At 37.7% G+C, this 24,670-nt stretch overlaps 1 protein-coding gene across 1 annotated transcript in view; it reads right to left on the bottom strand.

Annotated features, from left to right (window-relative positions):
- Positions 1 to 2,119: 2,119 nt before the first annotated feature.
- Positions 2,120 to 24,670, bottom strand: part of LOC124614059 (laminin subunit alpha) — a 402,758-nt gene continuing 380,207 nt past the window's right edge. The window contains exons 52-57 of the mRNA XM_047142894.1: positions 24,203 to 24,415; positions 23,906 to 24,072; positions 17,878 to 18,123; positions 13,270 to 13,420; positions 7,782 to 8,009; positions 2,120 to 2,424 (exon numbers count right to left, since the gene is read on the bottom strand). Coding sequence (XP_046998850.1) covers positions 2,156 to 2,424; positions 7,782 to 8,009; positions 13,270 to 13,420; positions 17,878 to 18,123; positions 23,906 to 24,072; positions 24,203 to 24,415 — 1,274 coding nt within the window. The 3' untranslated portion in view covers positions 2,120 to 2,155. The remainder of the gene's footprint in view (positions 2,425 to 7,781; positions 8,010 to 13,269; positions 13,421 to 17,877; positions 18,124 to 23,905; positions 24,073 to 24,202; positions 24,416 to 24,670) is intronic.

Genomic DNA, 24,670 nt, shown 5'->3' with positions numbered 1-24,670 from the left:
ATTACACATTTCTGAATGCACGCGTAATATTTTTCAATCTTTTTTTTAAAAAAATACACATAATAGTTTGTTCATCCATTTTAAATAGTTTATGAATGCATGCATAAATGTCAATCATTACTTACAGATTTTGACAAAAAAATTTGACAGCTCCGAAACTAAAGAACTTTTAGGGAAAATAATGCATTTTTCAAGTATTCGTCAATTTTTCATTATTTTTAAGATGTATTCTGCTATTCGGGGCGGAGACAAATCCAACAAATCAAAAACCATGAACATTTTTATTCGTCAATTTTTCATTATTTTTAAGATGTATTCTGCTATTCGGGGCAGAGACAAACCCAACAAATCAAAAACCATGAAAATTGGTCCAGCAGATCTCGAGTTATAAGTGTTGTAACAAACCCGACTTTGTTTTATATATATATAGATTCATCTTTCTTTAACCACTTTCCATAAATGCTCATGCCAGTAGCACACAAACAGCCAACCAGCTTCGCCATTTCTGAGATGCTTATCACCAGGATTAGGGTCATAGCAATCTGCACTTAGTCGAAGTTACTAGTTAGTCAAAGTTACTTATGTCAGTAGTCATTTTCCCAAGTTATGGCACATTTCATTCCTAGAATGAATCCCCGTTTGTCTCTAGTCGACTTACAAACTTTTCTTGCCGTATTACATGCCCTCAGCACCAGCAGGCTATAGTCACAACATTTGGGCTCATCAGCTTATGATCACAGTAAGCATACTGTGTGGTGAAAAGACACAAACATCTGTAGACTGCTGCACATTTCATGTGCACTGTGAGAGCATCTTATGTCAACAGTTCTCACATAAAAATTGCAGGTTTCCATAACTTGTATAAAGTCACGAGGGGGATCTGCACTGCATTTTTAGGTACTTTGACAGACTTACGTCACTCTGGTTTATTGTTTGTTTTATGATGCCGCATTACGTGTTTTTAATTGCACTTTCACATTTCATCATTTTATTGTGTCAATATTTTTACCAACCTTCTCAATAATAATAAATAAAGACTTTTTTGTTGCATTTCTGTTGGGTTTAATGCGCTATATGTGTCACCTAAAGCCAAGTGCCTTGTCGCAGTGGTTACACAGGTTCCTATCAAATCACTGAAGCTTGGAGCTGTCGGGCTTGGCTAGCACTTGGTTGGGACACTGTCTCTGTCTGCCTAGTGGTGGGGTGCAATCAGCTCTTGTGAGGCCAGTTGAGGAGCTACTTGATTGAGAAGTAGTGGCACCAGTCACAAAACCTGTCAATGACCGGAAGGGTAGAGTGCTGACCAGATGCTCCTCCATATCCACATCAAGCGATACCTAAGGTCTGAGAATGACACAGTGGCCAGTCAGTACCATTGGGCCTTTGAGGCTTGCTCACATAGTGTTTGTTTGTTTGTGTCACCTGGGGTGCCAATATGAAACAAATGTACCGTTGTTACACAGTGACAGAAATAGGTACTTGTAGCGTGATGTCACCCTGAATAACATCTGTACATCAGTCGTGTCACTTTGGTAATATGTAATATTCTTTGTAACTTAATGTAAGCAGAACAATCTTCAGCTTACCACACTCAGCATTTCTTAACCAATCTTGAGAATAAATCACTGACTTTCTGAAATAAAATGAGCACTGGTCTTTTATTATGTTTTGTCTCTAGTGACCTTATTGTCAACAGGGCATTAAACTCTACTGTTCCATGGTTCCTTCTTTTGACATTTATCACTAATTTTGAGATAGTTTGATTACCTATTAATTCTTGTATAATAAATTCTCTGTAATTAAACTGATTTAATTTTGAGAATTCTTTCACACATTTATAATTTGCACGAACATTCATAAAATATCAATTACATATACAAAATATTATTTTCATTTGGTACAACAAAAGCTTTCATGAAGGTGTGGCAGTGCTGTCAATCTTTTGAGTATTTTATGTAATTATTGTTGGAGCAAATTTGATGAAACATTGATCACAATCCAAAGTAATACTTAGGCACAGGAATTTTCTCCTCTGTTAATAACAGTAATTTCTTTATAACATCTGTCAAAACGTTGCTTTATGTAAAGGACACTAAGAGAAAGTTCAAAACAAGCAGAATATATATAAAAAAGTAATTTATTCTTAAACTACAACTCAAGTCAATGGACATGAGCCAGACATTATATCACCACCAAGTTGAACTTTTGAGATGTTAACTGGCCTATCATTAATGATAATGTTCTTCATGCAGCCAACAAAATGTTCCTTTGCTTCCAGTCCCCGTAAGTTGAGGTTTGGTTTAGCACGACCTCCTATCAGCAATGGCGATTTTGTATCTGTAGCTGCTTTACCAGGTCTACCAATGATGGGTTCTCCTTGTGTTGAGTCAATTGATAATGTGACCACATTCCTATATTTCACAGCTGAAATACAATGGCTGATATTAATGCATTAAACAGAGTTAGTAACATCATTCATAAAACAGAGTAGAGTTAAATGATTTGATTAATATTTCCTAATTTCACCATTGTCTTTGTTTCCAATAATATCCTTCAATTAAAATATGATATAAAGAATACAGTGCATGCACATCCTCTTCAGTGATTTTAGATTAAGGCATAAGGAGTATACAGAGCAAGATCCATCTTGTACACTGACTGCCAAGCAGATGGGAAGCAGAGCAGAAAGAGCAAATATAACTTCCCTGATACAGCAGTCATAACATTTATCCTTTGTGCTTCGTACTGAGTAGTGCTGTCACACAAATACAGCACACACAATGGACCAGGAATTCCATCATTACTCACTGTAGAGCAAACAACTCAACAAAACACACTGAAATGAAACAGAAGTTTCACCAGTGGATACTTCAGTTTTGTTTGAATATCAAAGTTGAGTAATGGCTGGAGAAGAAATCTTGTAAATTAATCTGTTTCAGAACTAGGGAGCTAAGATATCAAGATATAGTGTGTGTGTGTGCTATACTTCGAAGGGCAGCAGTGTAAGGAAAACTGATGCTAATTGTAATTGCATGCGGCATTGCAGATTTTCATTCCAGCCACACCACTGTCCTCAATCAAAATGCCTTAGTGTGTTTGAGCTTCAGAAGAAAAAATGCAATACAATGGATAATCCAGATAAAAAAATAGTAAAGATATTGTTGTCATGAACTTCTCAATACTCTTCCAGACTAAACTGAACGCTACATTTGATTAGTCTCTTAATTCCATTTCATATAAAGTTAATCTATTTCAGATAGCACTAAGGTTTTTTTATTTTGAAATAACAGTGACATACTTGCAGCATAAATTACAGATAGTGGCAGGAATGTTTCAGACTTACAACAATGCTATAGTCCTACAGTGCTCAAAGTTACATATTAGTGTATTTAATGCCAAATCCAATAACTGCAATGATAGAGTGGACCACAAACAAACCACAGTCATTACAAATACAGAAAATAAATACATTTTATGAAGTTGTTCCCACATTTTTTGTAAACAATACATTTTCCAAAACTTGCACATCATCCTGCTTGTGTTAACAAAGCAATGAGAAAATCTGTAATGATATATAAAAGTGGCAGCTTTGCCAATTTATTGTAATAAATGTGTAACCAGAGAAAATCAAATAAACTTACATGAACATAACATGTGAAATGGAAGGAATATATAGGGGGTCTATACATGGGAAACAAACTTGAAGGCAATATTATACAAGTAGAAAGGGAAAAGGAAGCAAATGAATATCAGGTGGGAGATACAATACTGTGAGAAGAATTTGATGGAGTGTTGGAAGACCTAATCTACTTAGGATGACACTCCCTTACAATTATTTATATCCTTGGGAGCACCTGTCATGACAAAACAGTTCCACCTGATGCGCAAAATTTGTCAGACAGGAGAAATACCCTCAGGCTTCAAGCAAAACGTAATAATTCCAATTCCAAAGAAAGTAGATGCTGACTGGTGTGAATATTACCAAACTATTAGTTTGATAAGTCTTGGTTGTAAAATATTGTGATGAATTATTTGCAATGAATGGGAAAACTGGTAGAATCTGACCTTAATGGAAATCAGTTTGGGTTCCAGAAAAATATAGCAACACACTGCAAAGCTTAAGAGAATAGGCCAAATTTTGTATATGAAGTGTTCAATACTGGGCTTCATGTATAACTTTTGATATGTGATTACAGTGGAATCATGTAATACATTTTGGCAGGTAAAATAAAAGCGTTATTGGAAATTGCCAGCAATTAAGTCAGCATTTCTTTCAATTGCGGTTTTGCACAATACATAAACACAACATTTTTCAAGAAAGTTTGTCAACCTGTCATTTCTTTTGGAATAGGTAAACATAATCAAAGGGAAGAACAGTAAATGTTCCTGCAATAGTAACACTTTTTATTTTATACATTTTGGTTATCAGGAATATGTTTTATGATTGTGTGAAAATTTAATTTAACAATTTTATGTAGGAATTTACTTATCAATACTTTGTTTTCACCTTGCTCAACATAACTACACAGCTCATGTAAATATTGTGAGGTCTGGTCAGTCAGTTATTTGTCTTTTGTCATGTTCTGATATCAACATTCTAATGGTTTTGTAAACAGTGTGGATAGTCGAAGAGCGAACAGTGAGCCTCTTGCAAGAATGATGAAGTATTATCATCTGCACACAATGTATCAGTTAAGGGACCATACACATTACTTATAAAAACTCCTTCCAAAATTAAGTCATATTTGTGAGAAATATATTTTATGAAATGGATATTAGTACATATATGAGTGAATTCTATGTTACTTATGAAGGAGATGGACATCACAATAGAACCTTTTTCCCAATAATGCTGAATTTGGAAAGGAACTTTAGAATGTGAGGCAATACTCAGTCCACAGCCTTGTTAGAAGATAGGTTAAAGAAAGGCGTGCTGACATTTATACCATTTCTAGGTCTAAAAATGCGAATATCTGATAAACAGTATGACAGTGTGTACTAAGAAGAACAGTTTAAATACCCTGCAGAGACATGAGAACTCAGAATCAACAAAACATGACAACCTGGAGCAAAATAACAGCTGTACTGCAATTTTCAGAAAGCCACATAAACATCAGTATGTGATACTAAGAAAATAAATGAACCCAATGAGAATGGTGCAACTTCCCCAAAATATGTTTAGATATAAAGCAAGAAGAATTTCTGTTTGCTCAAGGCACAGAAGAATTTACATAACAATATCTAACGGCAAGCTTTTGACCACGCTCACTGGAAAATATTCTTTGAAATTCTGAAGGTTGTCACATCTGTGAAGAAACTGGATGGCATTATATGAGTCAAAGGGCATGAAAGAGAAGCAGTAATTGAGAAGGAAATAAGAACAAGGTTGTAGCCTATCTCCAATCCATAGTGAATAGGTTACCAGGTATGTAAGTGGCTGGAAGACTTCTTATGTAACAGAATCCAGTACGTTGACCTCAACAGCGAGTTTTCATCAGAGATAAGGGTATCGTGAGGAGTGTGCCAGGGAAGTGTGCTGCTGTTATTTTCTATACACATGCATGATCTTGCAGCAGTCTGTGTCTGTTTGTTGATGATGTTGTTGTGTACGGGAAGGCGCCATCACTGAGTGATAGTAGGAGTATACAAGATGACTTACACAGAATTTCTGGTTCAGGTGATGAATGGCAGCTAGCTCTAAATGTAGAAAAATATAAGTTAATGTTCATGGGTATGTAGAACAGATATGTAATGTTTGAATACAGCATTAGTAGTGTGCTGCTTGACACAGTCACACTGATTAAATGTCTAGGCACCACATAGAAAAGCGATGTGATACGGAACAAACATGTAAGGACTGTAGCAGGGAATGTGAATGATCAACTTCAGTTTACTGGGAAAATTTTCAGAACATGTTGTTCATCTACAAATGAGACTGCATAAAGAAAAATAGTATGACCTGTTCTTGAGTACTGGTCAAGTGTTTGGAATCTGCACTAGGTTGGATTAAGGGGAGAAATCGAAGCAATTCAGAGATGGGCTGTTACATTTGTTACTGGTATGTTCAAACAACACAAAAGTATTACAGAAATCCTTCAAGAATTCCAATGGGAATCCTGGAGTAAAGGTAAAGTTCTTTTCAACGAACACTATGGAGAAAATTTACAGAAATGACATCTGAAACTGACTGCAGAGCAATTCTCCTACCATCAATGTACCTTTCGCATAAAGGCCACAAACATAAGATAAGAAAAATTAGGGCACATATGGACACACACAGACAGTTGTTTCTGTCTCCCTCTATTTGTGAGATGAATATGAAAGGAAAGGAAACAACTAGTAGTGGTACAGGGTACCTTCCACCATGCAGCATATGGTAGCTTGTGGAGTATGTTTGTAGATGTAGATGTTATTTAATCCATACAATGAGCAAGCAGTAAAGTAAACCAAAGAAAAATTTGGAGAAGGAATTAAAGTTCAGAGAGAAGAAATAAAAACTTTTTAGGTTTGCCAATGGCACTGAAATTCTGTCACAGCCAGCAAAGTACTTGGAAGAGCAGTTTAATGGAACGGTCAATGTCTTGAAAGAGAGATACAAAATGAACATCAGCAAAAACAAAACAAAGATAACAGAATGTAGTCAAATTATTAGGGAATTAGTTTGAGAAATGAGAAATTACAAGTAGTAGATGAGTTTTGTTATTTTGGCAACAAAAAAACTGATGCTGTCTGAAGCAGAGGAGGCAAAAAATACAGACTGATTTTAGCAAGAAAAGCAATTGTGAAAAAGAGGAATTTTCTAACATATAGAATAAGGTTAAGTATTAGGAAGTCTTTTCTGAAGGTACTTGTCTGGGTATAGACTTCTACAGAATGAAACATGGACAATAAGAATTTCAGACAAGAAAGAATAGAAGCCTTTGAAATGTGATGCTACAGAATAATGCTGAATATTAGGTGAGCAGATTGTATAACTAATGAAAGGGTAATGAATAGGACTGAGAAGAAAAGAAACTTGTTGTACAACCTGACTAAAGAAGGGATTGGTTAGTAACACACATTCTGAGACATCACGAACTCATTACTCTAGTGCTGGAGAGAAAGCTGGGGATGTAAAAATTGTAGAGTATGAAGAATAAATAGATACAGCCAGCAGGTTCAAAAGGACATAGGTTGTGACAGTTATTCAGAGATGAAGAGACTTGCACAGGATAGACAAGCATTAAGAGATGTATCAAACCAGTCTTCAGACTGAAGACCAGAATGACAGCAAGAAGGCCCTCCTGTTATGTCACTGAACCATGCAATTGCACATATGCATGATATGGTGAGACACAAGCAAATACTTAATGCACATTTTAGTCTACACCTGGCCTTATTTGATTTTGATCTCTTCTTTATTAATTATTCTTGAACAATCTTTACATGGAGCTATACAATGGATCCACAAATAAGTGGTTTTAGAAAATGCAGTATGGCATACAAATTGACGAAATGGAGGTGCATTTTTAAAAAATAGTAGGACCTTGTGTTACTTTCTCAAAGCTTACAGAATCACTGTTGAAGCTCCTTGCATGTAACTATGTAACTATCGTTTAAGGGGAATGACTCATCCATTACAACAAAGATGAAGCTGTAATTCATCATAAGGAAATTTTTATTTGTATTGGTTTTTGACTGTAAAGGTAGCTACTAAGTTCCTCTAGCTGTAAATATGGTATACATGCACACCAAAAACTTCTAGAAGACAATAATAGCAAATCAAATGCTGATCATCTTACCTAAAATCTGATGCCATTGGCCATCACAAAGATAATTCTTCTTCATTGGTGTATATGTTGCACTAATGGGACCACCTCCATTGTCAACACTAAATTTCACTGTTCCATTGACCATCTGCAGTAACAGGAAATCAGCTTTCCCATGTACAGAGAGAAGTATTCCAGACATACTTCGAGGTTTAATATCCATCTGAATTTTCATTGATAATCCAACCCTAAACACCGGTCCTGAAACAGAAAGTTATAACAGCATACAGCAGTGTCATAAAACAACTGTGGTTTCTGTAGTAATAAGCCAAGAAGAAATTAAGTTGACAAAAAATAAATAAATAAATAAAAAGTAAAAGAAGAAAGAAAACCAGCATAACAGCAACAAATCATGATAAATATACCATTTTTCTGATAGGCACAAAGTTAATTCATGCATTTCATATAGGTCACTATGTAATTATCTATAAACCATGAATTTTCTTTGACTGATGGATGCTACAGAACTTGGGTGTCTAACTTAGAGGTATCTTAGACTTAACATTCAGGCTTTCACTTAGTTTCTCCCCACTAATCTGTTTTCTGGAAGTTGTAAATCACATTTATTTTATGAGGTTAAGGCATAAGCTATTAGCAATGAACCATTTACTTTTGTCCCAGTCACAATCATAAGCTGTATTTGGTACCTAACTGAACTTTACTTAAACAGAATGGTTGGGCAATTAAAACTGTGTTTTCACAGTTAATTCCAAAGACTAGAAACCACTTATATACAACCAACAGGCCCTTGATTAAGTTTTATAGATTTGGTGGACACTGTAAAGGTGATAGTTTACTTCCTATAACTAAGTAAGGGTTCTTCAAGGTAACACTAGTAATGCTACAAGATCATCCTTTTCTATTTGTATATAACAAACAGTTAATACAGTAGAAGTCTTACAGAATTTATGTAAGATGCAGATAATTTTCCTTCTTAATTCAAAACCGAATTTCACAAATGAAAACGAACATGTTTTCTATGTTGATTGGCTTTTCCAGAATACAAGTAATGCTATCAACAAATTGTCAACTAAATCTGTACTGCCAATGTTTTGTGGGATGATTCAGTTTTGGAAATGAATGATGCCTTTGTTTACAGAGGCTACTATAATTACTGGGTGCTGTTAAATCTGGATGCTCATCTGAGTTGGTGACAATTCAATTTGAATAAGCAAAATATCATTTTCTAAGGTTTCAACAAATGCATTGCTAGTTTCAGTCAAATTTTCTGTCTCTTTATTACATAAGAGCAGTTTAACTACTGTGTAAACTTTGTAAACTAGACATGACAAATGCATGTGAAACACTGAAAATAAGTGTTTGTTATAAATGAAACTTCTAAAAATCACACTAATCCAAACTGAAATGGTTACAAACAATTTTGTAAAATCTTACAGCAGACTCACTGACAATGTTAGAGAATTTGTATTGTGTAAGTCACTGAAACTGCTGGAGTGGTTGAAACAAAATCTTTGGAGTGTACATAGTCTTTAACAATAGATGTAAGAGGGAAGTGGTTGCAGCTGCAAGAAGTAAGGACCCAAGTGTGAGTGACTCTGGCACAGTGAAAATGTGTGCAGCAGTTTCTTGTACTTATGAGAGGCATTACAAGTTACAAGGGTATAGTACATGCTTCCAGAGGAACAGTTCTGCTTGGCCACAGCAAGTACGAGGAATAGTTGCATCTGGAGACAAATATAATTTATAATTACAGAACATTGTTGCTACTGAGGTACTACTTCATCCCTATACCAATGAAAACTCTAAGATCTAACCACTTCAAACTTTTAGCTTTTTAAAAGATTTGCCCCTGTTTTGAGTAATTTAGATAATATAATTTTTGTGTGACTATTAACTGTAATTTCATTGTCATCATTACATCAATCATTATTTCCTGGAACAGGAATCATTCCTAAATAAATAAATTGTCCTATGTTCTGACTGGCATGTAATAAATATTAAATTTGATTAATATTGAAGACAATAACTTTTCCAGAAAGTAAAACTAATATTTTTGTTGAATAAACTCTCTAACTAATGTTTCAGCTACAAGACAACTGTAGGTGCCACTGAATCTGGCATATCATAGTAAATTTTACTTCTTATTTAACTATACCATTTCATTTCCTGTGATATTGATAATTTTCATCTATCAGTGACATTGTTGTCATATTCCAGCATTGCCATGGTGTTTTACAGTCGCTTTAACACTTTGACCACTACAAACGTGCTCTTTGCATTCTGTGCTGTGTGCAGCTTTGTTATCACTGTATTGCTCACCTAATGCTGCTCCTGTACTGAACGACGGCATTCTGGTCTTTATGAAAGACTTATAATTTGATTTTAAGGAAACTAATCAGTGTAAAAATTTGATTTTCACACATCTTATCAACTGACATCTTCGCTTGATAAAGAGCTGAATTTCTTTTCATTATACATCATAGTTACTGTGCTGTATCATAAAATTTTAGAGTTTTCAGAGGTATAAACACATTGTGAAGACAGCATATTTACATAATTTTAACAATGTATTTTTATCAGGGTCAGCAACTCTATGTATTTCTAATTTATTAAATTTTCCATCACAGAGCAAATAATATTTTTATATGTGCCTAGTTTTGAATATTTTTCTTCATTCTCAAACCATTGCTTATATTGGAAGATACAATGTTGTTAACAAAACATAAACACTTTGTGTGCACAAATTACAAGAGCTCCTTAAAAAATTTTTATGACATACCTTGCCTCAAGACTACAGTGGCCAATGTGTGTGATTTGTGTGTGTACGTCTTCTGCTACATTTTATGAAGGGTTCAAAATATGTTTCACAAAGTTCACGCCTTAAGCTTAAATGCAAACTTCATTCACCAGCAAAGGTAACTGCAAATATATTCAAACACATCTGCAACAGTGCAAATCCTGATTCCGACTGTAATTCACAGTCCCCACCAAGCTGCAGTATCAGTATCAATTCTGAAACAGTGTGGTTAGGAAGTAACAATCCCCCTTCCAAGGCATATATTGGGCTTAAATACACAAGTGCGGCCCATTCAACCACTTGCCTTTTACCTCCAGGCAACGCCATTTACTTAAGTGTTTGACTATTGCGTACTGTACGGTTTTCTCTCTTTCAGTATTTACTGTGGACTTAGGATGACTTTGTTGTGTTTTGGATTCCGCTTTTGACCAGCCATGCGAACTCAGCTGTTACAGCCACTCATTACATGAACTTAGTTCAGGATCTGGCATTTGTTCCACCTGTCACTGCATAACTATGTGACGAGTCAGATCAATGTTTACTGAATGTGTGTCACCACATTTGAAGAAAGTTAAAGTCAGATAACTTATACCATCTAACAGTCTTCTTTCAATGTGCCTGTCTGCCACCCATTGCCTCCTCTGGGTAGTGAGCAGAAATCTACCCTATTTTATATTGTTGTTATTCCATCACCAATCTCCTGCATTTTAAATTTTTGAGTCCTTGTCATATTAAAATTACATATATCACTACAACAAGTTAAGTGCCATTCTTCAATGACTGATTATTACTGTACTTAAAGATGGATCCCTAAACGACCAAGATTTTGATGCTTAACTATGTATACTATCTCACTCAGAAGAATGGACGTGTTTAACAAAAAATATTCTTTATAGTTTCCTCTGTCAATGTTTCAATTATGTCTTCTTTTATTCTACCTCTTCTATGACTAATTCTTACCTGTACCTCTGTACTTTTAACCTCACATTAGCTTCCCTGTGATTTAAAATCTATTTATGCTCTTGCCCTGTGTTATTTGACTTCCCATTTTTTGTTTTTGCAATACTACGAGGGTCGGTCAAAAAGTAATGCCTCCCATTTTTTTTCTACTTAAAGAAATTAAGTTAAGTGAAAAATTTGAATTTGGCGCCATTCCTCAAACCTTCTTCTGCAATCCACTGCAGTAGTAACTTTCTGTGTCAACAGGTGGCAGCACAGCAGAAGTTTGTAAGATGGCCGACATCGATGTTCGTTTGAGACAGCGTTGTGTGATTGAATTCTTGAATGCAGAAGGTGAAACGCCCATACGCATTCATGAAAGACTGAAGAAGGTGTATGGTGTTGTGACAGTGGATGTCAGCACTGTTAGACGATGGGTTCGGCGTTGTAAGGAAGCTGAAGGGCAAACACCGTTGACTGACGAAAAGCGGAGCGGCAGGCCGGTGAGTGCAGTGACTCCACACAACATTCAGCAAGTTGATGACATCATTCGTAGTGACCGTCGGGTGACTGCAGATGAAGTGTGTCGCATTATTTCTCTTAGTAAAGGCAGTGTGATCACGATTATTAAACAATTGGGGTACTCAAAAGTTTGTGCACGGTGGGTTCCAAGAATGTTAGCCGATCAGAATAAAGAGGCAAGGAAAACAATAGCCTCCCAACACTTGCAGCGCTTCCGTTTGGAGGGAGATGAGTTTCTGAAAAAAACTGTGACCGGGGACGAAACATGGGTGCATTTTTTTGAACCCGAATCAAAGAGGCAGTCAATGGAGTGGCGTCACACAAGCTCGCCGAGGAAGAAAAAATTCAAAACTGTGCGATCGGCAGGGAAAGTTATGGCAACAGTTTTCTGGGATACAGAGGGTGTGATTCTGGTTGATTTTTTGGAGCAGGGATGCACAATAAATTCTGTTCAATACGTCACAACCCTCAACAAACTTAAAGCACGTCTTCAGCGAGTTCGCCCAACAAAATCAATGGCAGATGTTCTTCTTTTGCATGACAATGCAAGACCACACACCAGTCGTCACACCTCTGACGAGATTGTCAAAATTGGATGGGAAGTTTTGCCTCATCCCCCATACAGCCCTGACCTGGCACCATCAGACTTCCATCTGTTCGGGCCACTAAAAGAAGCTCATCGTGGGATTCATTTTGAAGATGAGGAGGCCGTCAAAACATCCGTGCGTCAATGGCTTAGGAAGCAGAGCTGTGATTTTTACCGTGCTGGGATACATGCCCTTGTTCAAAGATGGACCAAAACTGTAGAGATGGGCGGAGATTACATTGAAAAATGACAAAATGATCCTCAATGTTGTGGTTTTCAACCTATGTAATTTCATTTAAATTTCCTGACAATTAAACGTAGAAAAAAAAATAGGAGGCATTACTTTTTGACTGACCCTCGTATTTCTATTACATCCCACAATTCTCTTTTCTATCCCTACCTCACAAATAAGGAAACTTTCTACTTAAAACTACTAGGTTCAGCATTAAATTTTTATAGTTTATTATGCCGTCATTTTAAATTCTATACATACTGATAATTTATACTGAAAATTAATATTATTACTAACTTCTCCTCTCTCTCTCTCTCTCTCTCTCTCTCTCTCTCTCTCTCTCTCTCTCTCTCTCACACACACACACACACACACACACACACACACACACACACACATCAAACAGAATGTTATGTCCTCTTACTTGCTCTAATGAAGCCACCATTCTCTCCAAAGAATACACCTTTCTCAAAGTCAAATGAACATGGTCTTACACCCAACAATGTGGGCTCTGGAAAATCAGAGCCATTTGCAGTCAGACCCCTCAGGCAGCCTTCAAAACCAAAATCGTGTACCTGGAACACATCATGAACATGATATAAACTTGCTTATTGACTGAAAACATGAAATACTGCCTAATGCTGAAAGTAGTACCATACAGAGTATATAAAAATTTGTGAACAACATTTAAGGATCCAGCTCCTTATCTCATATAATGCTGTTTAAACTAACCTAACTCAAAAGATTATGTAAATATAGGTCTAAAAACGGTTAAGTTTCCTACTCATGGGGCTGTACATCAGTAAAAACAACATATCATTATGTTTGTCATCTGCTGCATTTTATGACTAGTTCAAAACGTATCACACAAAGTTTGCATCTTAAGCTTGAATGAGAATTCAATACCCCCATCATAGTTAATTCCAAATACCTCCAAGACATCTGCAATAGAGCATATCTCGTATCAGGCAGTGTTTCAAATTCTCCACCACATTGCCGTCATGTCAATAAGGCTTCTAAAATTCTGCAGTTAACAAGTAATAGTGGCTCCTGAATGCTCTGTTGATAGGGAAGCAGAAAGTACAGTGAGCATACCCTCTGTCAGATTTTTGGGCTTAAATGTGCAAATCTGATCACATAATCTCTTGAAGCTATTGGGGCTGCACTATTTGACACAGTGTTCGACTATTGCTTGTTGTATTTTTTCTCTCTTTTGGTATTCACTATGGACTTATCATGTATGCTTATGATGACCTTACTGTGTTTGGGGACTGTCAGCCTATTTGTATTCTTCCAGTCCCATCAAAAGTGTTAGAGAAAGTAGCTGCAAACCACATCAAAAACTTTATTGTAAAAAAATGATATAATTATAAGTAACCATTTTGGAATTCAACCAGGAGAAAACACTCTGGATGCAGTGAATAACTTTATTGAAAAGGTTGTCAAGTCAATGGATCAGAGGAATAAAGTTGCAGGTATCTTCTGTCATTTCACAAAGGCATTTGACTCCGTGAACCATGACTTGCTTATCCACAAATTAGACAAATATGGGACTACGGACAGTGCTCTAAATTGGCTAACATCATACTTACAAAACAGAAAACAATGGGTAGATATCACCTCAGATGCAGTAAATGATTACTCTAAATGGAATACAGTGCCACAAGGTGTGCCTGAAGGCTTCATTTTGGGGCCAATCCGGTTCTTATTCTACATAAAAGACTTACCCATAAATATAAATTCCCCATCAGTTCTGTCTGCAGATAACACATCTGTTTTAATTGAAGATGACAATGCAGAAAAAATTCTGAGCTCCATTGTAAGGACACAGGATACCTTAGAAAACTGGTTCCCGTTAAATGGGTTGAAACTGAACATTGCAAAACCCATATGGTACATTTAAAAACCAAACTTTCGAAATGTGTGGAACTTAAAATACAACACAACAATTAATCTGTGAAAGAAATTGATATAATCAAATTCCTGGGACTAAATGTGGACAAGAACTTGAGCTGGAATACACATACTGACTTCCTATCAAATGAACTAAGCAGTTTTGCATTTGCAATGCAAATACTAGCAAATTTCACTGACTTGAGTACACAAAAATTGCTTGTCATAGTTATTTTGAATCTGTCATTACATATGGGATACTTTTCTGGGGAAGTTCAAGTAGTGTATCTCGAATACTGAAACTGCAAAAGAAAATTGTCTCACATGTGTAAAGCACAACCAACAGAGTCTTGTCGTCCATTACATCAGAAACTGCAAATCCTAACTGTTCCCTCCACACACTGCATAAGCAGTTATAATCTTCGTACACAGCAGACAAACATTATTTGAGAAGAATCATTTTAACCATACATATAAGACAAGAAATAAGAATAATTTTATGCTACCCACACATCAGTTGAAATTATAGACACAGACTCCACAGTATATGGGGATGACAAAATACAACAACTTAATGGGCAAAAACATATTTAATATGAAGCAAGAAATTTTAAAAATGAAGCCACAGCAGATTGTGTGAGAGTAATGCTACTATTCAATAGAAGAATTCATAGAGGATGAAATGATCATTTGAGCAAGTGGTAATTAAGTGTTAGATTTTATTGTATGTTATGTATAACAAAACTGTATTATTATTATGATTCTGTCTGCTAACATCAACTGTTCTTTGTTTATGGTGAAATTTTACCACAATTTGATGTGTCTCCTGTACGTGAATCAAATAATTTACACTATATATGTTACAAGACAAATAAACCACAATTCACAATGATAGTGCCACACCTGAAGAGTTTAGATTTGTTCCCCATTGGTATGGGAAAATTTGGCAGAATTTTATTCTTATAAAAAGCTTTTACCTGCAGTGATGACAGTGCAGTAATTGTTTATGATAAATTTCCAGATAACTGTGTGTGAAACATTAATTTGTAAAGTCAGTCACATAGCTTGACTCTAGGTGACTATTCCACAACATCATGAATAGTGAGCCACTCCTTACAGTCTGTGCTCTTGGTCCATGTTCTGCCATTCATTTGAGGGACAAAACATCAATGTTTATATGTTATGGTGGGAGGATCCAAATGTGTTCCTTTCCATATCAGGAAGTTAAGGATACCTACATTTAGCTGTATACTTACTGCACAAGATATCTTATGGCATGAGGCAAAGAGTACATCATCATGTCCCTTCCTCCTTACGCCAATCCTGTTCCATTCATGAATGTTGGGGAGGCTAACTGTTCAGAAGTCTCTACACAAGCTTTAATTTTTGCTAATTTTCCATACCAGTGAATTTGTGAACTTCATGTGGGAGGAATTAATATGTTACTTCAATCCTTCTCACATTGTATGTCGGCAAATTTTAACAAGCCTCTTTCTAATGCTTTTAGACTGACACACATAGCTTTTATGTCTGGATATCCTGTTGTACAAATGATGTGGCTCTACTGTATTTCCATCTTTCAAGCTCTACATTAACTGCTTGCTAAAAGCTCATTATTTTAGCGCACTGTAATAAGTTGTAACAAGCAGAGTAACAATGACACTGATGCTAACTAGTCTACTTAGTACTGCGTATTTAGAAACTACTCATATGCAGTGACGTGGGCCTATGGGCAATGTGGCTGAATCAGGCAGGCAATATGACAATTTATGAGTATTTAAGAGCTGACTGAAACACAGGAACACAAAAATACACCAATAGATTGACTGCCTTGCAACTTGGAAACCAAACCATTTCTGAATCCAAATGTAAAATAAGGTAAATGCAACCATTCACCTATAGCAGACTGAGGTGTGGTGTTAAATCATACATAACAGAAAACAACATTCACACTAGCTTTTGAACCCTTGCTCTTTTTTTTTCTAACAAAAGCATATACATCCACACACAGAGATATCAGTTTCTTAAACCATACTGATATGAACAATTCTTATCATTTTTACATGAGGAATACAAGCCAATACTTCTTTCTGTACCTGCAGTACAATTAATAACTTGTGGTATTACGTACCACTTCAGAGGACTGATGTGTATCTCTATACACTTTTACTGACAAATAATACTTGCAATTGAAAACCGTAAAACAAGTTTTCATAGAGAAGAGTACAAATATTCTGTAGATTTATCTGTTATTTTTATTTTGCATGTGGAGAATCAAGCTGAGGGATGATGCATGTTTCCAAGATGGGGTAGCAATCACATTAACTTCACGACAGGAAGTACTTCTGTGGTCATGATTATAGAAGCTCTTAGCATTGTTGGGGCCCACTCTGGAAAAGCGCGAAGTCCTTGGAGAATACACATATTCTTGACAACAGTCATGGTGTTTACTCAAACAAATGAAATGTCATTCTTTAGACAGACCTGTTTGAAGATGTTTTATACTGGATGCTCTGTTTTGATGTTTTATGTTATCCAGTAGATGTTGTACATGGTTCTGGGAAATATACAGATTACATAAATGGAAGGTGTTTGTATAATTGCTCGAGAAAAACAGGAGCAGTAATATTACATTTCCTTATAGCAAATCGTGCAAGGAGGAAGTGAAGTCTTTCATCACCTCAGTCAAAGCTACAGTTGAGCAAATAAGAGGTAAAATCATAAATGGAAAGTCCAAGTTGGAACATCAACAATATTATGAAAAGGATAGGTTGCTACTCACTGTAAAAAATAGCACATTGCATAGTAATCTATACTTTTCATAGTATTGCAGGTAAGAGGTAAACAAGAACAATATTAAATCTTCATTGAATATATCATGTCCAACACAGCCAGAACCTTACAAATTGAAAAGTGACTCAAAAGTCTCATATGTTGTGGGAAAAGTTGTTTTTTGTGCACGCTTATTTTTGCTCAATTTGCTCTTCGATATTGGCAATAAAGGTTTATTTGGCTCAGTTTCTTTAAATTTTTCTTAACACATTCGTAAAGGAACATCTCTCATATTCCTAATACTTGGAAACTTCTGAATTCCCCTGTCAAAATAAAAACATAATCTGAATATAGCAAAACAGGATACCTTCACATTAAGCCTAACTTTTTCAACAATTTCTTGAGGAACACCTCCAAGAAATACTGGTGGTTCAACATTTATGGATTTTGTGTCTCCAGGTGAGTGTCCATCTCCTTCTGGTTGACCATCCACTATGAGACTGCCTGTTGTAAAATGTCGTGAAAATTCAACTGTGTGCCACATTCCATCATCAAATTTATTGGTGCTTGTGATATTGGCTGCTCCAGTTCCACAGTTGAATGCATGGACCAACTGAAAAGAGAACATACAGTAGTCTTAATTATCTGCTACTCAGTTTTGGTGGTTTCTTTACACATAGAGCTATTATCACAATTTGTACATAAAAATTCTCTAATGAGTAAAGTGTTCAGCTAGCAAGACACATTCCTAATTACATGACCCACACAGATATCTATTAAAAATAGATATGTTACAGAACAGAAGTGTTAAATCAACTATTTAAAAAAATCTTTAAAGTGGAGTGTTCTCCATTGTACGATATATCACTATTCTAGATGTAGGATCTGACAGGTCAATATCTTGACATAGATCTCCAGTTTGTGAGCAAACTGTTACTCTAGACACATCTGACTTATATTTTTACTGTGGTACACCAGTTGTCACTAGTGAAAATATTTCACATGATGGATTTGGTCTGTTATTAATTTGATTCAATTTGTTCGCAGCCCAGTCATTTGTCTCTTGTACTTATGCATGTTGGTGCGAAGCAGCAGTCTACAGTGTCTCATTGGTGTAATAGAAATATTTAAGATGAAAAGTACTCAGAAAAAGATGAGTAATAATATTTTTCTTCATTCTGCATGACTTTCTGTAGTGCTGGTGTAGGCTCTCTTATAGATATACTAATAAAATGTGATTGCCTGGAGCTGAACTTTGAAAAAATCTCAATTATCTGACGCATTTCCTCAATGCTCATGATGATGAAAGATATAAAGAGGCATTTGCCAACCAATCTCCTGGACAGCTGCTTTTGCAATTTAAGTGATATGTGATGTGGCATACTTAAAACACCCTCCTCGGCCATTTGCAAATATTTTCACCACATATCCAAGTTGGCAATACACGTCAACAATTATGATTACATTCCTGGAAAGCAAATTTTTGTCATAAAGCTTTCATTATTATAACAGATACACTGTGTTCAAAAGTACGTGGGCACTTGGCTGAAAATGGCTTACAACTTCACAGCGTTCTCCATCGGTAATGCTAGAATGCAATATAGTGTTGGCCCATCCTTAGCCTTGATGACAGCTACCACTCTCTCAGGCACACATTCAATCAGGTGCTGGAAGGTATCTTGGGGAATGGCAGCCCATTCTTCATGGAGTGCTGCACTGAGGAGAGGTATCAATGCCAGTCGGTGAGGCCTGGCACGAAGTCAGTGTTCCGAAACATCCCAAAGGTGTTCTATAGGATTAAGGTCACCACTCTGTGCAGGCCAGTACATTACAGGGATATTATTGTCATGTAACCAATCCAACACAGGCTGTGCATTATGAACAGGTGCTCGATCATGTTGAAAGATGCAGTCGCCATCCCTGAATTGCTCTTCAACAGTGGGAAGCAAGACAGTGCTTAAAACATCAATATAGGCCTGTGATGTGATAGTGCCAAGCAAAACGACAATGGGTGCAAGCCTCCTCCATGAAAAACACAACCACTCCATAACACCAACGCCTCCAAATTTTACTGTTGGCACTACACACGTTGGCAGATGACATTCACTGGGCATTCGCCATACCCACACCCTTCCATCAGATCGTCACATTGTGTACCGTGATTCATCACTCCACACGTTTTTCCACTGTTCAATTGTCTAATGTTTATGCTCCTTACACCAAGCAAGGCGTTGTCTGGCATTTACTGGCGTGATGTGTGGCTTATGAGCAGCCGCTTGACCATGAAATCCAAGTTTTGTCACCTCCCGCCTAACTGTCATAGTACTTGCAGTGAACCCTGATGTAGTTTGGAATTCCTGTGTGATAGTCTGGATAGATATTTGCCTATTATACATTACGCCCCTCTTCAACTGTTGGCTGTCTCTCTCAATCAACAGAAGAGGTCAGCCTGCACGCTTTCGTGCTGTATGTGTCCCTTCACATTTCCACCTCACTATCACATCGGAAACAGTGGACCTAGGGATGTTTAGGATTGTGGAAGTCTCACACACACATGTGTGACACGAGTGACACCCAATCACTTGACCACATTCGAAGTCCGTGAGGTCCGCAGAGCACCCCCATTCTGCTCTCTCACGATGTCTAATGACTACTGAGGTCGCTGATACAGAGTATCTGGCAGTAGGTGGCAGCACACTATACCTAATATGAAAAACGTATGTTTCTGGGGGTTCCGGATATTTTTGATCACACAGTGTATGTGTCATCTTCTGCAAATAGATAGTGCCTTTAGTATCAGAGGTTGCTTTCTTTGTGAGGATTCAGCCAGTCCCACATTTTTTTTTCTTTTCCCCATCCTCAGCAGCAGTCTTAGCAAGTAGAGATGCACTAATGATCAACAGCAAATTATTGTAGTTTCTCTAAATAGCATATTTTTTAACTTTGTCCACGGAGTGGAAATATTGTTTATCCATTGACTGCTCACAGTTTATGACATCTGCTAATTCTTGGATTGCTTAACATGGATTAACGTGTTCAGAAGGACTTCATCAAAATCCCCTGGCCTTCCTGAACACTGTGAATCGTCAACATATATTTCAAATGACCACATCATTTTCTTATGATGATTTCCCCAGTGTCATTCTCCTGATAAATAGTACAAAGGTTTCTGATATCCTCTGTCTTTGCTCTTCAATTAAACTCCAAAAGAAAAGTCAGTATGAGGAAGGACGCAAGGATGGTGTAGTGGGAATCAGATACGCCTTTGGACAGACGACTTCACAGCCACACAGCAACACAAGAAAGGTTACACATGATACAATGAAAATAGGTAGAGGAAGATGGAGGAAGGGGGGAAAAGGGGGAGGGGGAAAGAGAGAAAGGAGAAGATGAAGAGGGGGAAAGTGAGGGGAGAAAGGATAGGGGTTGAAAAATGGGGCAGGGAAGAGAGGTTGGGAGAGGGAGAGGGAAAAATTCCTGCATTGGGTGAGCGGGGGGCAGGGGGGGGGGGGGGGGCACAGAAGAGTAGTGTCAGAAGGCAGTGCAGAATCAGGACCGAGAAGGAGTGGTATGGACAGAAGAGACAAGGGAAAAGAGAAGGTGAGGCAGTGAGAACAGACTAGCAAAGGTGTATGCCATGGGGATCACGAGACAAAAGAATTCCCAACTGCATAGTCCAGAAAAACTTGTGCTGGAGGGGAGTATCCAAATGGTCATCATAGTGAAGCAGCTGTTGAAGACATTTGTGTTGTGGTGTGCAGCATTTTTGGCAGTTGGATGGTCAAGTTTGCATTTTGTCACAGTTTGGCGGTGGGCATTCATGTGAGTACACAGTTGGTTAGTTGCCATGCTCACATAGAACCTGCAGTATAGCTGATACGTAACATGGCTCCTTTCACACTTGGCTCTGTCTTTTATTGGGTGGGAAATGCCTGTGACAGGACTGCAGTATGAGATGATGGGTAGGTGTATGTGATGGGTCTTGCACCTGGGCTGACCACAAGGCAAAGACACATGTGGTGGAGTAATGAGAGTAAGATTGGTATAGGGATGGACAAGGACATTCTTTAGGTTGGATGGGTGACTGAACACTATGATGGTGAATGTGGGTAGTGTATCCCACACCTCAGGGCACAATGTGAGGTAGTCGAAGCCCTGGTGAAGTATGTGGTTGAGCTTCTTAAAGCCAGGGGATACTGGATGATCAGAGGAACGCTTCTTGGTCGTTGATTAACAGGTTTAGTAGCGTCAGAGCAGCGGACTGCATGGGAGAGTGTTTTTGGGTGAGCTGGCTAGGATACTGTCTGTAAGTAAAGCTTCTCACAATGCTATTGGTATATTTTGACACCACCTGCTCTGCACTGCAGATGCAGCATCAAGGGATGGCAAGGCTGAAAGGATTTTTTGACATGTGTTGGATGACAGCTCTCAAAGTGGAGGCTGCTGGTGGCTGGTGCACTTGATATGGATAGACGTATTTATGGAGTCATATGAGAGGGCAGATCAACATCTGGGAAGGTAGCTTGATGACTTAAGAAGGGTTAGGTGAATTGGATTTGGGAATGTGTTGAGGTTATGGAGAAAAGAGTAAGGTTGTCCTTGCCATGAGTGCAGATCTTGAAAATATCATCAATCAATCTGAACAGGTTTTAAGTGTTGACTGTATTGGAAGAACATCTTGTCTTGTTCAGATTCATTGATGACAGTTTCATGATCCAGAATCATGGCAAGGATGACCTACGCTCTTACCTCCATAACCTCAACACCTATTCCCAAATCCACTTCACCTGGTCTTTCTCAACTCAACAAGTTACCTTCCTATGTGTTGATCTCCACCTCTCAGGTAGGTCCATAAATACGTCTGTCTGTATCAAGAGCAGCAACCATCAGCAGTACCTTCACTTTGAGAGCTGTTACCCTTTACATATCTAAAGGTCTCTCCCTTACAGCCTTGCCATCTGTGGGCAATGCAGTGGAAATGAGGAGCAGTCAAAATATACTGATAACCTTAGCAGAACCTTTACTGACAGACAATATCCTATTCATCTCACCCATAAAGAAGTTTTCCATACCATCTGCACCTCTGACACCAGTATATCTGTTAACCAGCTGCCGAAAAACGCTCCTCTGATCACCCAGAATCACCTCGGCCTTGAAAAGCTCAGGTACATCCTCCACCAGGGCCTTGACTACCTAACGTCATGCTCTGAAATGAGGGATCTTCTACCCAAAATCCTACCAACATCCCCCAAAGTTGCATCCCACTGTCCACCCGCCCTACAGAATACTCTTGTCCACACCTATATCCGTCCTACACCTAATACTGCTCCCTTAGGGTTATTCCTTGTGCTAGGCCCAGGGGTAAGATATGTCCCATACATCCAACCACCACCTTCTATCCCAGCCTGGCCACAGGCATTTCCCAACCAATATAAGGCAGGCCCATGTGAGAAAGCAGCTATGTTATATATGAGCTACACTACAATTTCAGTACAGCATTCTATGTGGGCATGACAACAACCAACTGTCTACTCGCATGAATAGTTACTGCCAAACTGTGGCAAACCGCAAACTTGACCACCTAGCTGCAGAACATGCTGCACATCACAACACAAATGGGCCTTTTGAATACTCCCTTCCAGCACAGTTCTCTCTTAACTATGCAAATGGGAATTGTCTCTCCAACACACCCTGTGCTGTCTCAATCCCCATGGCCTAAACCTGTGCTAACCTGTTCCTACCACCTCACCTTTTCTTTTCTCTTGTCTCTTCTGCCCATACCACTACTTTTCTGCCCAAATTATGCACTGCTTTCTCCCACTACTCTCCCTCTCCCTTCCCACAATGCAGGAATTCTCCATCTCCCTCTCCTCCCACCTCTTTCAAACCAACTTCCTTTCAACTCCCCTCCATTTCTCCCTCTCCATCTTCAACTTTCTCTCCTTTTCTCTCCTCCCCATTTCCATTTTCCCCCTTCAGTTTCCTCCTCTCTCTTGAATATCTCCTTTTGTTGTATCCCATGACGTGTTTGGGTGCCTGTGTGGTTGTGTGTGTGTCAATGTGTTACCTATTGCTGGAGAAAGAGCTAGTGCATGAAAACAAATGTGAATGCTCTTTTCTTTTATGTCTTACTGTGCATCATGCATCAGCCCACTTTAGATTTGCATGGACATAAACTGCAAGATGTCTTCTGAATCATTTTGAAACGTGACAAACAAATTGTTAACATTTGAAAAGTGCAGTTACATTGTAGAATTAAACAAGAATACTTCTGGATTAACATTTTTGTCTAATGATATTGAACAGACATTTATTTTGAGCAACCTTATGTATCTGTAACACTGAGATCTATAGAAAAGAATAATAAATGTAAAAAGTGTTAGTTGATTACTAACCCTTCCATTCCTCATATAAAGAGAAATAAAATCGATATGTTTTATATCTGCTACATAGAATAGAACTCCCTCTGAAGAATGTGTTTTAAATTGAAGACTAAAGTCGTATCTATTCTTCAGGCGGCCTGGTAACCTGTCGAACAGTATTCTGCTATTTTCTGCTCTACCTGAAATATTTTAAAAATTAGCATCTCATAATATATTTAATATAATACTAAGACACTTCAAAACATCAAAATACAAGGTCACGCATCTTTTACACACCACTAAACTAAATGTCAGACTGGAAATACTTACTGACAAAATATCCATGTGTCTCAAATGAGGCCTCTGGATCATAAGCTGGTCGCAGTGGTAGTCTGCACTGATCAGGAGGTGGTTCTGTGGTAGTGGTGGTGGTGCTTGGAGTTGTAGTAGAGGTGGTGGTTGTTGTTGTTGTAGTTGTGGTAGTGGTGGTTGTAGTTGTCATTGTAGTCGTGACTGCTTCAGGTGTTGCCTCTGGTACAAACTCTATAACACAGAAAATCAAACAGTAGTAAAACTTTTGTATGATCTCCAGTGTAACTGATTAATAATGTACTTCTAGGTGTGTAGCTGAGCTGTTTTCAATATTTCAATGACTGACCCAGTCAACTTTTTCAGGTAATGCAAGCTGTGTTGTTGTGTGTACTCGCTTTCTGGACTCTGACCAGAATGGCTGGAGTCCAGGAAATGAGCACACACAACAGACATGTTTGATACGTGACATGTCAGGTGAACAGGCAG

The sequence above is a fragment of the Schistocerca americana genome, chromosome 4 (assembly GCF_021461395.2).
Source record: "Schistocerca americana isolate TAMUIC-IGC-003095 chromosome 4, iqSchAmer2.1, whole genome shotgun sequence".
In the NCBI taxonomy this organism is placed as follows: Eukaryota; Metazoa; Arthropoda; class Insecta; order Orthoptera; family Acrididae; genus Schistocerca; species Schistocerca americana.
Note: the sequence above shows the minus strand (reverse complement) of the source record. Positions and strands in the feature narration are given on the sequence as shown.